Raw genomic sequence first — 14,287 nt, 5'->3', positions numbered from 1 at the left:
TACTTATAAGAAGAAATGATTTTATTCGGTTTGTTTGTGACAAATATTCAAAAGGATGATCATTATTCGTTTTGAAATGTTTTTTTTGGAACATTACATTGCATCACTGTCATTTTGGATAAAAGTTTCAAGAAAACAGAGTACGACTTTATTCATTAGCAATGGTTCAAATTAACGGCAAAGTTGAGACTGAAAGAATATTCGTTCGTCCTCACAATTATCAATTAGTTGCTGCGACAGTATCGCACTTTAGTGGTTGATAGATAAAATAGATCAATGCTTGGCTAAAATTGTTTGAACTTTATTCATTAAGATTGTACGAGAGAATCATATCAAACATGTCATGATAATAATAAAATTTGTTTCTTTCTACTTCTTTTTAGCAGAGTTTTCTTTTTAATTTGTAAAATATAATGGAGATAGAAGCAATAAATGAGAAAAAAAAATTCTCAATATCTCCAATAAAAAGTTATCTAAAACGAAACTTCAAGTGTGTATATAATTTGTTTTTTGTTTGTAACAAAACTTCAGTATTATTGAGAACAAACACTGTCTATTCCCGACAGATCTCAAACTCTGCTCCTATCGGTAAATGGTCACTCGGGTGATGATGATTCGGTAAGAAACCAACAACATCTGGAGATGCCGGTTCAGGTAGTTGGAGGATACTCACAGGTTTGATGAAGTCTGAAGGAGAGAAGAAGATGTAGTCAAGTGTGTTAGTGAAACCAGGAGTGCAATTTGTGAACTTAGGCTCTCCTCTTGTCACTTCATAGACACTACACAGAGAAAGTGGAGCTTCTTCTTCTTCTATGGTCTCAGCGGATTTCGCGTTACCCGATACTATGTAACTATACACCTGAGAAATGAAGAGAAACACCAGTTTTATTTTGCAAATAGATTGGAAGGATTACAGAACTTAAAGGTAAAGGATTGAATCAAACCTTATCCCTAGGAATTGAATTGAAGTCACCAGCTAGTAACAACGAAGGTGTGCATTTGAATTCATCTGATATTAGTGTCTTGAACTGAGCTAGTCGTGATAGTAGATAATTGGCTTGTGCCAGCTTGACATCAGCCAACTCCGGGTCCCTAGAAAGAAGCAAACATGAAATGAAAAATGTGTGGAAAAAGATAAATCTTCAATGTGTGACCAGAGTTTTTTTTTTTACCAATAAAGATGTGTGTTTGCCAAAATAACGATGTGATGAAACGGCTTGTTGATCCTAAAAGCAGCCATTATGCCAACACAATCGCGTTTTAGTCTCACTCGTGGATCATTAAGGTCACGACTGTCTTTTCGAGAATCTTTTGTTTGGGTAGATTTGTGGAAACATGTGAAGAGAACAATAGATATAAAGTTGGTAAATGATGTTGAGATATAAAGAAACACCACAAAGAAGTTGCTTCTTTTTTTTTTCTACTAAAAGGACAAATTTACCTTTCGCTTTCTCATCACCTTTTGCTTCACTGGAGGTCTCAATCTCCTGTTCGCTGCAGGAAACAGTATCTACCTTTATTGAGTCCAAAAGATCATTATATTCGATCCGCTCTTTGGTGATCAACTCTGCACTAAATCCAAAGAAGAGTGTTGTTTTAATCAGATTAAGGTTTCTGCACTAAGTTAAACGTCCTCTGGTCACATCTAATGTTTTATTCATACCAGCTAGGCTTGTAGAAGATTGCACAACCATCACGCTTTCTTTGTCCGGTTCTCTGAATATAAATCCCAGAATAGCCCAGAGACTCCATGTTTTTTCTGTAAAAGCTATCGTACTCATCTACTTCCTGAGAAATTTGTAACAGTATAACTAACAAGTAGAGACGCCATGTTGATACACACAATTAAAAGGCGCTATGAGAATAACACTAACATTCATACAAGTATGAAATTGTCTACTGGATTAAATAAGAGAGAAGAAGGAAAGGGCTTCTCCATTCAACCAGACAGAACAGAAGAAATGTTTGACAAGAAAATACCTGCAGACAAAAGAAATCAGCATCGAGATTTCTGAGAACACTGAGAATTGCATGTGAACGAGCTTTCCATCTGCGGCACAAACAAATAAGGAAGACCAAGTCACATTTACTGCAAATATCATAACATTTCAAGAAGCACCGTCTCCTAAGCTTTACCAAAGTTAATCTATGGCTAAATCCCAAAGTACATATTGGTTAATGGATAGGTAATGTGAGCAATACCAAAACACAATAATGACCACTTATAACTAAGTTCTTGCACATTCATAAATCCATTGTGGTTTTAGTACTTTGGCTTCTAATCGTGATCAGAAAGATATTCTTGTGAGGCTCTATTGACCGAAGTTTTTACACTCCAGGCCACTCACACAAAGACTGTTGACTAGCATAGTATAATAAAAAACTGATTTCAAAACTGAGAAATGTAGAGAATATTTACTTGAGACAGGCAGGTGGAGAGTGTGGGAGAATGGAGCTCTTCACATAGACCTAAATGAAAGACGAAGCTCAAAGAGATATGAAGTCACACAAAACGAAGTAAAAGAATTGTCTTTATCTCTAAAATTCAAGCTTACAAAAAAAACACAATACAGTCAATGACGCAGCTTGATATGAAATCGACTTAAGTTACGAAAGTTTGTCAAGAAGCTTTAATCTATATATTTACCTGAGCTAATATGTTATATGAAACGAGACGGAATCTGATACCTGCAAGCACGAAACTCTCATTACCATCTCATAAATCATATACTATAGAAGCCACAAGATATGGTTTAGTAGAGGAATTAGTAAACAAACCATCAGGTTTACTTCTTGAAATAGTATCAGCTTCTTGAACAGATTCGAATTTGCGAACTTTCGGTTCGATTGCAGGATTCGTACTCATTCTCTTTGATACAATTTTCCTGCAGACTCGAGTACTGTTTAACCAAAGTGTCAGAAAAAGAGAGCAATCCTATTGAACATTATCGCCAATTACCCATCAGAATCCAATTACAACCCATATAAATTCGAGATTCGAGAGGGTTTATTCCGTTAAAAAAGAAGACAAATTTCTCGCTAAACAAAACCTTTTTTTGAACGAAATTGACCATTACCATTCAAACAGAGGAAATCGGTTTCGTCGCATTACTAAAGTCGAGAACTTGAAATTAAAAAAAAAAAAAAAAGGAAACGCACCTGGTGAAAGAAGGAAGAATCGGACGAGGAAGATGAATCAGAGTATTAAACATCGATTGAGCAGTGACTTAAAAACTCCTTTTTGGCGAGGCTCGAGTCGAGAAGGTTCAAAATAAAAAATAAGCATGAAAAAGTAGAAAATTATCAGGTAAGACCCTTTACTTATAATAAATCATTAAATGAACCTTTAATTTAATATGATTCATATAGAAGAACGAAAATATTTTTTTTTATTACAAGTTTAGAACCAATTCTATTTTTTTATTAGGTTAGCTTACTAGAGCCTCCTTGAATGATTTGCACTCTTTAACCACTCTGCGATCATGAATAGAGGAGGAGAGATTCTAGATTCCTTTCCGATTGATCTCTTTCTCGAGATATTCTCGAGACTGCCTTCAAAGTCCATCGCGAGGTTTCGTTGCGTGTCGAACCAATGGCGTTCCATGCTTCACCGTCCATATTTGACAGAGTTGTATTTGACAAGGTCATGGGCTCGTCCGCGTCTCTTATTCGCCCTTCGACGAGGCAAGGATTTGAGTTTCTTCTCGTCGCCTCAGAATCTCCACAAAGTAATGCGTCGTCTCTTGTAGTATCTGTCGATTTGCACATGAAGTTACCCAAATGCAACTGGCCTGCAGATATTCGTTGCTTTACCTCTGGTTTGATATATTTCTCTAATATGAAAATCTCACCAAAGAAGAGTAAGGATGCAGGGCCTGTGGTATTTAACCCTAGAACTAGACAGTATGCGAGTTTGCCTAAACTTGAAACGCACGGATCAGTGGAGAGAATTAGCATGTTAGGGTTTGATCCGATCGACAAGCAATTCAAGGTATTGACTGTATCTGCTGATCCAGATCTTGATTGTAATGACAGGCATAGAATTCTGACATTAGAAACTGGAGAAATGTGTTGGAGAAAGATCCAGTGTCCCTTATGGCATTATTCTTGGCCCGGAGAAGGAATATGCATCAATGGGGTTTTGTATTACTTAGCTAAAGGTGATACTTCTGATTTGATAGTTTGCTTTGATGTTAGGTCTGAGAAATACAAATTCATTGAGGTAGAAAAATGGTTTTATTATGCTACATTGATAAACTATAAGGGCAAATTAGGTGGGTTTAGGCAAAAGTATGATGGCGATGGTAATACCTTGGAGTTGCATATGTGGTTTCTAGAGGATGTGGAGAAACAAGATTGGTCGAAAAATGTCTACGCTTTGCCGGCTAATGAACTCGTTGACTGGACTTGTGTTTCAGTCGTTGGAGTGACTGCTGCGGGTGAATTTGTTTTGTCCATGGACCATATATACAAATTCAGACCGTTTTATATTTTCTACTTCGGTCCCGAAAAGAACAGTCTCCAACAAGTCGAAATCAGAGGTTTTGAAAAATACTATGGAGAGGTTTATTATCAGAGTCGTCATAGAGTTTTGGCCTATGTAAACTATGTAGAAGATCTTAGTTTTAACGATGCCAAGTACCTCAAGCCAAGCCAATGCCTAAATATCATTAGAAAAGCAGCTCTGCTCCATCTTTGAAGCAGAACAAAGTACGACTTATTAGCGAACCTTAGGGTGAGGATAGACAGGTGTTGATTTGTTGTTAAGAGGCCAAGCCAATTTCGTGAACAAGAGTCTAGCTAATTTTGGCTGTGAGTTGCGTGTGAGCTTTATCACTCCGTTGGCTTAGCTATTTTTGTTCTTTCTGGTTATCATGTTCATGTCCTAATTGTGTGGAGACTTTACTTGGGAGCAAAATAATGTTTTATTAACGTGTTTTGTGGACCACTATAGTATATTCTTGTTTTCTCTTACTTTGTTTTCACGAAATTACCAGATCGATGATAACGTAAAGTTAACAAATCTCATATAAAAAAATTGGATATCTCTCAAATATTGTAAATTCTTACATGCCAGATCACAACTCTAAATCACTTCTCTTGCTGCTCTCACTGAGAAATCACTAGCTATGATTAGGCCATTGCTGCTTTGATGGTGCTTTTCACTATGGATCATCAAAACTGGAATCTCAGACATCATCAAAAAATTTTGTTTGATATTACATTTGAGGTAATGAAACTGCAGTCTAAGCATGCTTCCGGCCGCATGAATTGGTCGCAAGACGCGTCTATAAACTGTTATTCGGTTTCCATATTTTTACGTTCCAAAATGTGAAAGATACCCTTCTGGGATTTGTTTCTGATCACTTAATCCGTCTCCTTGTCAATCTATCTCTGCTTTAGAAAACTAAAGCTCGTTTCTTAGTTCCGAAAAAAGGTACTTTGTCCACTCGCACTTTTAAAGAACAGAAAGAATAGGCAAATTACCTTATGATGAGTTTGATTATAATCCTAATCTCGTAATTTGAGAATTAAGATCATGATTTGAGATCATCCTGTAAACGTCTCGAGGACTTTAGGCATCCATGGAGCCTTATATCCCAAGCTTAATCTCAATTGCATAAAATCGATTATTTACTTCCAAAGCTTGATCTCAAATTGCATAAAATCGATTATTTACTTCCAAAGCTTGATCTCAAATTGCATACGTTCTAGTTATATAAGTTCTGCTTAATTTGTAGTATTGTTGCTGGATGAACATTTCACGTGGCTTCAACTCGTTATAAATTTATAATGAACGATTGGAAATAAGGGAATTTGAAGCTTTTGCTTGCTCGATTGTTTTATGCACTGGAAACAAATACACTAGTTAGGATGAAGAACAAACAAACAACCCAAATCTGAGCCCAACTAACATGGTAAGAAACAGAACAAAAAGAAACAAACAAAAAATATTTACAAAATGAAGAAGAAGCTTTTCAGAAAGAAACCCAATAACTGATCCCATCTAAGAACGTGGCAGGCATGAGAAAAAGAAGAGAGTAACAAACATAGTAGAGACGGAAGAAAGATATAACATTCTATCAGCTCATTAAAGAGGATCTTTACTTAACGTCGACATGCTCAATTGGGATGAATCAAGAGTTCTTAATCTTCGTTTACAATTATAAAGCATGGCCAATACGGTGTTGTATGCCAAGTTTGATTTAAGACAGAGATTGCTATGAATACAAAACTCATCGAACATGTGTTTGAAGTCTTTGAATTTATAAATTTATAAGACCAATTTTTTTATATAGAAATTTATTTGTTTAATTAGTTTTTGCATCTTGCTTAATCATATGTGTTTGAAGTCTTTGCATCTTGCTTAATCATATTCTGTCTTCTCTTGCTTGTTTAATCACGAGAGAGTGAAGCTGTGATGGTGAGAAGACCAAGAAATCTCATACAAGAATCACTTCGCTAGAGGTTGAGAGGAAGATTAACTAGTCAGTTCAATTTTCTAATTTTTTCGAAATCTTTACCCTCTCTAGAGGTTCTTGTTTCTTTTTTCTTGATAATATAAACCTAAGAATTTACTCAAATATGTCTTGTTTCTTTTGATCTCAACAGTAAAGACAATACAAAATTTATACTACTGTACATATACTTATAAAATATATCTATAAATCAGCCTGTTTTTCCTTCATCTCTCGAGTCTCAAGTGACCATTTGAATAACCAAAACATGATATAAACTCAATAATCTACTCAAATATTGAAACTTAAAGAGTAAACAACTAACAAAATTCTTGTTTCTTTTCCGTCTCTTCCAAACAGATTCTTCATTTCAGTAAAATCATTTTATTCTCTCCTCTTCCTCAGTTATCTCTGTTGCTGAGAATCACAGTATTGTGGGTACTTACACCTGCAAGGATGATCTCTTACCTGCAAAAAGTTTGAATCTTTCTTCTCAATATCGCCGGGAAAAGCATACTTTCCGCATGAAGTGGTCACAAGATTGTCTAGAAACTTTTCTAGGTTAATATTACCTTCCGAAATGTGAAAGATACCCTTCTTGGACTTCTTCTGATCACTTTATCCTTCACCTTATCAATCTATAAGAGCACAGTAGAAGAGTGCTTCAATAGGTTAGCAATCAGAAGAGAATGTGGTAAGAGTTACTCTGCTGAGAGCCAAGGAAAGATCGAATTGAAGAAAGAAATAAACAGTGTTTACGGTGATAAGAATACAAACCTTGTGATGTGGAATGTAGTGGTTCCAAGCATAGCGTGCTTCCCCGGATAACAAGAGCATAGACCGAGGAGGAAGATATAAAGCTTTCTTGATGCAAGTGGGATGATCAGACTTATCATCATCGGTGGTTGAGGCTACTTTCCATGTGGAAACAGAGTATCTTCTGAATTCCATAATACAGGGACCAGCTAAAGAAAGGCTGAAAATGCAATCTTCAAATGCTGAATGCGTGTCAATGTGTGGCGATAATCCCACACCAGATGGGTACTCATTTACCTAACGACATATAATTCCTCGGCCCTTCAATGTAGTTGAAAAAAGGAACATTATACAGAATCTAGTACAGAGAGTGTGATGCTGTTACCGTTAATTGGTCAAGATTCAAGCTTTCTGGGTCGCAGTCAAGGTTCGGGAACAACGAGATTCTTTCCAGTATAGGAGAAACAAACGCTGGAAGCTCGCCGAGATGTTTCTTGGTATCAACATTTCTTGTCCCGTAACAAAACTCGTATCCGTAGTGTTGAACACGCCGTTTGGCGAGACCAATCCAAGGCTTGGAATCAACAGCTGCAAGCAGTTGCTGATAATAGACGGGAACAATAAGTTACAAAAGAGGTAGAGACAGAATCAAATGCCTACTAGACCTTAAGCACATTGCAAATACTATATACGTGTACCTGTTCTTCTTCGGAACTGACGAAATCCGGTAAAAGGAAAAGCCCTGGGATGTTCAATTCTGAATCAGCCAAAAACACTGGGACACAATCATTTACCTGCGTCTACACAAGTATTTCAAAATTAGACGCACAAATGCAACTGAAAAGAATGGTCATCACAAAACAAACACAAAGTTTCTGTCTTTAGTAAATGCTGTCACCAATTTGAGACTCTCTATAAACCAACATTTCAACACATCAATACTTTGAAACCAGTTTCAGCCAAGAAACTCCAAGGAGCTAAGCTCGGTTCTGATTAAGCTAACACATATCATATCTATCATACAATCTGTGGTTTTCTAACTTGTGAATCAGAATTTGATTGAAATCTTCTGCATGAATGCGACTAATTAGGGAAGCAAGGAGAGGAATACGAAAGATTTGAAGCTTATCAAGAATAATTTTTGATGTACCTGGGAAGATAATTGAAGAACCGAGTATCGAATATGCAAAGTCCGTCCATCGAGGTCCGAACATGGCCGACCAACCAATGCTTCTAGAGCGGATTTCGCCGAGAAAGGATCCGAAAAGGAGACGATGACACGAACGCCGCTCTCGTCCGCCGCGTAAACGCCCTTCACTTCCCCGAAAGCAGCGAAAACCGCCGCGATCGCGTCGTGTGACAGTCCTACCGCCGGGCCGCAATTCGCGACGTATAGATTGGAGGAGTTTGGTTCTCCGGCACCGGAAGAAGACGATGACGGTGACGGACGGACGAATCGCGGCTGTACCATTCCGTTACCACTCCTTGTCTCCGACCAACGCGCTGGGCATAGCAAGGTGTTTGTTTAACGGCGCCGTAACTTCGCCGTATGTCTCAAACGACGACGTTTGACTTTGTAATAAAACCAAATAGGCCCAGTTTATATGGACATGGGCTCATTTTGTTCAGATTTAGGCTTTCCCTGGACGACGTCGTAGAGGTAAACCATACATTCACGGATTCACCATTTCACCCATTGTCTTTGACTCTTTCGCTACGCTTTTTTAATTCTTTTCAGCTTTGCTTCTGAAGATTTGATAAAATGATACAAAATTATGATTTTGATTGCGATCTGAATCGGGTTTACAGTTTCCGAATCTTACAGTCTTCAAACCATTTTAGCATGTTAAAAAGTTTTCAGTTTGGATGCAATTAGATTTCATCGAGTTGGTTAGTAATCAAAGTTTTCTGATTTAAGCACCTATTTTTTCATCATGAAGTTATGAACAAAATTGCATGTATTCATACTTCAGTGCATGTTGATAATACATTTACAATATATTAGGCTCCATAATTTAAAATCATCTAAATAGAAAAAGGAGAAGCTTCAGGTGGCACGCATCGAACTTGTAAGACCTTCTAAATCAAGGAGAAGCATCAGGCGGCACTTTACTCAGACACCATAATCTACTGCTTCTACTTGGAGTTGTATTCACCGAACTGATCTTCGCATCTGCGAACAAAAACTCTAAACCAGTCTCTGTCCCATCGGCTTTGTTCATGTCATCTGTTAGAGAATGCCTTACACGTGATGAAAGCAAAGGCCTCTCAGGTGTTCTATAAAGATCACGAGAGCTAGGGAAGCAACTCGGTGGCGCGGGAGAGTTTGGGTTACTTAAAGAATCTTCTTTCAAGATTTCTCCCATTCTTGAAAGAATCCTGAACGCCAAACTCGCAAGTGTTCTGGAATATGCCTCAAGAACCGCATGACCAATGTCCTGAAAACACACAGAAGAAAGATAAGTAAGAAAGAGATATAAGAAAATTTAGTTGGTTCTGTTTATGTTTTTTTACCTTGCCATACTGAATCTTCGTGGCATCAAGAAACGAGTGAGGGAGATTAGGGTATTTGTATTTGATCTGGTATCTAAGCGCTTCTGCTCGGTTCAAGAGTGGCTCATTTCGACCGATTTCAGACGATGGATCTTTAGTGAATGACCATGGTGTCCTGACAGGGGATTTCCCGTTGCTGGCTTGATCTGTAATTTTCTCCTTCCATGCAAACACAGCAGCTTCTAACTTGTTAACTGTCTCGAGTGCAGTATGTTCTGTCCGAATCTTGAGAGATGTAAGGATTTCATCTACTGTGGCGGATTCCGCAGCCAACATTCTGTACAGTTCATCACCGAGACTGTTCTTTCCAGACTGTTACAACACGAGATTTTAGAGCCTGCGAGTTATTATATGATTATCATCACAAGGGATAAAGAGAGGAAGCTTACTTTGGGTATCGCTTCCTTGATAATGGCAGGTACTGGCATTTCAAGAAGAACGTTTTCGTTTATGGCTTTTGTAGCTTTGAAGACTTGATAAACAACTTTGCCTTTGTCAAGCAATTTCTTCCTTGCTGAGTTAGAGAGTCCTGGTTTTGGCACTTGTGGCGATGGAAGCCACCATCGCTTGCTCTCGCTTGTACTCTTGTTCGTCCCCTCAGCTCTACTACCAGTTTCCGAGTACCAAAATTCTGTGTTCACCATCGAGTCCAGCGTCTCCTGTGAATTTTGCAATGATCATTTAACCAGACCAAGACGAAGGAGTAAATATAAAGAAAGAGTAGGTCAGAGAAATTAAACAAACGCCTACAATTAGCATGGAATCCAACTTCTGAAGAGCTGGGAGATTCATATGAATGTCTGCACGAGCTTTAGGTGTCATTATCTGTTGAAACAAAAATCTCAGTTCAGTTTCTTCCTCTGGAGTATATCTGGTTCACACTTTAGATGCATACCTCAAGTGATCTTCCATTAGCATCATTTTGCTTAGAAGGGACTAGCTCAATCATGTAGTTAGTTGGAGAAAGTAGCCAATCCATTTCCCTTCTCCATTTCTGTTTTTTCTCCTCGCACAAGGGTTCCAATTTCCACAGCTCGCCAAATATCGAGTCTGCAAATCGAAAGAAATTTAGTAGCCATTTCACAAGGAAAACTCAAAAAGATATCAAAAGAACTTAAAGCTTTAAGAGTAGATATTAGGACATTACTAGCAAGATGTGTTACAGCATTTGACAAAGCCAAAGCTACTTGGACACCCTTGCATCCCCCGGTGACATCTTCGCCGAGCAATAGCTTTGAAAATTTCTCCTTCATGGCTTCCACATCCATATGGCAGTAGACATAGCCTGGTTTCTTCTTAGCATCAAAATGTTTGGACCTTCCAGATAAGCTCGAATCGTCGCAACTGTGTTCATCATTTTTCGTTGGTAACCATTTTGAAGAAAAAGAGCTGGAGGCATCTTTGCTTGATGAACAGCTTGAAAAAGCATCATCATCCAACGAATCTGTCAGGCATCCATCTCCTCGGCTTGTTCCACTTTCTTCTTCATATGATTGATTGTTGATAATACAAGTTTCCAAGCCATCGTATGTAATCATTCCTGAAAAGAAGGAGTACACAATGTCATCTTAGGAAGATCTGTTAACATGCCTAATGGACTATACTAGGTGATATGAATCAAACTGTGTTCCGTCCATTCTAATTGCAAATTCATGTTCTGTCATTAGTGTCTTCACAATACTCAGAAGTAGCCATACTCAAAAGTGGATATCAACATATGAGCCACAGATTGCGAAGCTTAGACTAGTAACAAGTAACACATTATCCAATTGGCATGCAATGCATATTGAATGGAAACATCACTGAAGAATCAGCTAACAGATTTTCTATATGAAGAAATTCAAAACATATAGTTTCACCTTTTGAACTGTAGAATACAGAGGAACTTACACAGAACAGAGAGAGATAGACAAAGAAAGAGAGGAAAATATAAAACGAGGATCACCAATAGAAAAATAATTAAAAATTTACATATCACTAAGAGACCATTCAGATTTTGACCAAAAAGATAAAACCCCACCTTCACATCTACTTCTTGTCTCACTCATCAAATGGGAATCAAGAAAATGGTAGTATCACATACACGTTGTTTATGCAGACTAGTGTTCTACAAGAAAAACAAATGATAAGAAAATAAAAGGAACCAAAGTCGCTGTGTTCCACGAGTCTTTAATAGCTAAAGTCAAGACTTTTGTTAACCCAAGACTGCTAAAACAAATTTAAATGCTTCCTTTCTAAAAGGAAATGTATAAAAAAATCTCAAAAACAATGAGTTAGTATCCCCATGTGGTGTATGAAAATTCCAGACGGACCCACCACGAAGACTTTAATCAATTGTCACGACATAACATTTTTCAAACGCTCACAGCAAATAAACAAAACTTGTTTAATCAAAACACCAGTGATTTGATTTAAGAATCATATCTGCCCTTGAAAATCAAAGATATGATTCTCAAGTCGCATAAGTAACTGACAAGTGAAAAAAAAAAAATCATGAGGATATATATTCTTCTTCGTCCTCGTGAAGTTTTTCATGAATCATCAACATTTTACTTCAGTATAATTTTTTTATTAAGAAAATAACATGTATAGCCTTAATGACCATGTGAAACCAATTAGCTACCTACTCTTGGCAGTTTCTGAATAAATATAATCAATGATCTTTAAACAACTGAAAAAAATATTAGAGGACCATTACTACAAAACCCTACATCCAAAGAAACAGGGTTTGGTCTAGACATAGGACATTGAATCACACAAAATGCTCTCGCATCAAATTGAATGTAGGCATTGATGTCGCGTGGAAAGCTACAGACTTCACGCCCTATTTATTACGTGAATGACCGGGTTGGTGTAGATCTTTAAGGGTCTGATATTGGTCCCATACCAACCCTAAACCGGTCACAAGACAAATGGAGTGACCACTCACTTTTATATGAAAAGTATATATATATATATATATATACCTAACAGTTATAGTCTAAATATTCCGTATCATGTGTACGCAGTAAACACCCATAAATGGAACACCTAAAAGCTAAATAAAGGTCACTTTTTTAGTTTAAGACTTTAATCACGCATCATTAGTGTAAGAATGAAAGAGAGGTTTAATTAGTACTTACTATCTTGTTCATCGAAATCGATGCTAATCTCCCTCTCCCTGCTGCAACAAGCCAACCTTCTTCTCATCAGCATCATCGTTTTTCTTCTTGTTTTTGTAATTCCTTATGCTTTTGTGATTCTTTGTTAAAATAGAGAGAACAAAATCCTACTTCTTTCTCCCTTCTTTATTGCTAAGAAACAAGTTTCTTCTTCTTAGTCAGGTGATATTAAATACAACCACCATCTGGTACCTGCATAAATTAGCATTAATTTTGTTCTTCAGCCAAGACAGCGAAATATTATTTACTCATAAGGAAAGAAAAGGTAACAGCAAAACAAGATGGTGAGAGTGGCATTATCATTTTAATAGAATGTATAACTTAATATGCTTTTAAGAACAATGACTTTTATGTTGGTTTCTTCATTACCAATGATCAAGAATCTGCAAGACAACCACTATGCACCAATGAACAATGAAAGAAGACAAACCATGCTCTCAATTTTAGAATATAATTTAATCAGACACAAAGGGACAAGAAGAAAGAATTTTTCACTGTACAATGAAGATTAGGCAAAAAGAAAAAAGGAACTGAGTTGTTATTATTTACTAATCAGTTTTTCTGGTTGTACTAATAATATTTTGAAGGAAAGGATTAAAAGGAGTAATGATGTTTATCTTTTACCAAACTTTAGCTATTTAAAAAAGGCAACATCTGAAATTAATCTCCAAATTCTTAAACTATTCCCAAAGTAAATATTTTACGCGAAAAAAACAACTCTTTTAATAAATTTAAGTGAAAAGAATCGAAAATCGAAAAAGAAAATGTGAGCCTAAGGAAATCAGATCAAGCTGAAAACTAGCCTGAAGAACAACATTACATTTTTTTTATATATAAAAAGAATGATTAACTAATTTCTCAAACTGAAATCAAAAGTTAAACACGAGATGTGAAATTCATTGTTTCAACTATAACCTAACAAAAAAAAAACTATAACCTAACATGGATTTGGCCGATTTACAGAACAGAGCTAAATCCATGGGAAGAAACATAGTGAAGGAAGTAAAACACAAACCTCAATTGTCTGAAGCTAAAGCAAATCAACAGAAGAAGACGATACTAAATAAAGTAGAATCTGAGCTTCAGAAGCAAAACCACATTCGTCCGTACATCTGAGATTACATATATACGCAGTAACTATATGGTATAATAACTGAGATCAATTTTGAGGAAGAAGATGAAGTAGGAGAGGAACATGGGTTTGGTGAGAACATTTATTGTGGAGGAATATTTTTGTTGACAATGGCAAATAAATTGTTTTTTTGTTTTTTTTTTTTGAAAATTAGAGATGATAAAACAATGACAGCCGTCGGATCTTTAGTGAGCTGATTATGTAACTTTAGACGGTTGTGATATAAA

General features: G+C 36.8%; 3 protein-coding genes and 1 pseudogene across 5 annotated transcripts; 1 reads left to right on the top strand and 3 right to left on the bottom strand.

Moving 5' to 3' along the window:
- Positions 1–457: 457 nt before the first annotated feature.
- LOC18991920 (carbon catabolite repressor protein 4 homolog 4) lies at positions 458–3,227 on the bottom strand. Its single transcript, XM_006415258.2, has 10 exons — positions 3,160–3,227; positions 2,779–2,900; positions 2,648–2,688; positions 2,420–2,469; positions 1,981–2,050; positions 1,664–1,788; positions 1,442–1,572; positions 1,173–1,308; positions 945–1,092; positions 458–859 (listed from the first exon to the last, which is right to left on the bottom strand). The coding sequence occupies exons 1-10, from the start codon at positions 3,210–3,212 to the stop codon at positions 554–556; spliced, it is 1,182 nt and encodes a 393-aa protein (XP_006415321.1). The 5' UTR covers positions 3,213–3,227; the 3' UTR covers positions 458–553.
- Positions 3,228–3,482: 255 nt separating this feature from the next.
- Positions 3,483–4,699, top strand: LOC18991919 (annotated as a pseudogene).
- Positions 4,700–6,587: 1,888 nt separating this feature from the next.
- LOC112084086 (alkylated DNA repair protein ALKBH8 homolog) lies at positions 6,588–8,748 on the bottom strand. Of its 2 annotated transcripts, none has more exons than XM_024152824.1 (6): positions 8,365–8,748; positions 7,913–8,014; positions 7,600–7,815; positions 7,236–7,511; positions 7,031–7,096; positions 6,588–6,926 (listed from the first exon to the last, which is right to left on the bottom strand). In XM_024152824.1, exons 1-6 carry the CDS (start codon positions 8,683–8,685, stop codon positions 6,864–6,866), a joined length of 1,044 nt encoding a protein of 347 aa, XP_024008592.1. In that variant the 5' UTR covers positions 8,686–8,748; the 3' UTR covers positions 6,588–6,863. The 2 variants fall into 2 exon arrangements, with proteins under 2 accessions (XP_024008592.1, XP_024008593.1); XM_024152825.1 differs by having other exon boundaries at positions 7,913–8,008; positions 8,365–8,738.
- Positions 8,749–9,150: 402 nt separating this feature from the next.
- Positions 9,151–14,121, bottom strand: LOC18991918 (rop guanine nucleotide exchange factor 14). 2 transcript variants are annotated; one of them, XM_024153437.1, is made up of 8 exons: positions 13,944–14,121; positions 12,890–13,120; positions 10,915–11,307; positions 10,663–10,817; positions 10,518–10,592; positions 10,157–10,426; positions 9,729–10,079; positions 9,151–9,652 (listed from the first exon to the last, which is right to left on the bottom strand). In XM_024153437.1, the coding sequence occupies exons 2-8, from the start codon at positions 12,963–12,965 to the stop codon at positions 9,299–9,301; spliced, it is 1,674 nt and encodes a 557-aa protein (XP_024009205.1). In that variant the 5' UTR covers positions 12,966–13,120; positions 13,944–14,121; the 3' UTR covers positions 9,151–9,298. The 2 variants fall into 2 exon arrangements, with proteins under 2 accessions (XP_024009205.1, XP_024009206.1); XM_024153438.1 differs by lacking the exons at positions 12,890–13,120; positions 13,944–14,121 and adding an exon at positions 11,788–11,917.
- Positions 14,122–14,287: the final 166 nt, after the last annotated feature.

This window comes from Eutrema salsugineum, unplaced genomic scaffold, assembly GCF_000478725.1.
Source record: "Eutrema salsugineum unplaced genomic scaffold, Eutsalg1_0 scaffold_5, whole genome shotgun sequence".
In the NCBI taxonomy this organism is placed as follows: Eukaryota; Viridiplantae; Streptophyta; class Magnoliopsida; order Brassicales; family Brassicaceae; genus Eutrema; species Eutrema salsugineum.
This window is presented reverse-complemented; position numbering and strand designations above follow the sequence as displayed.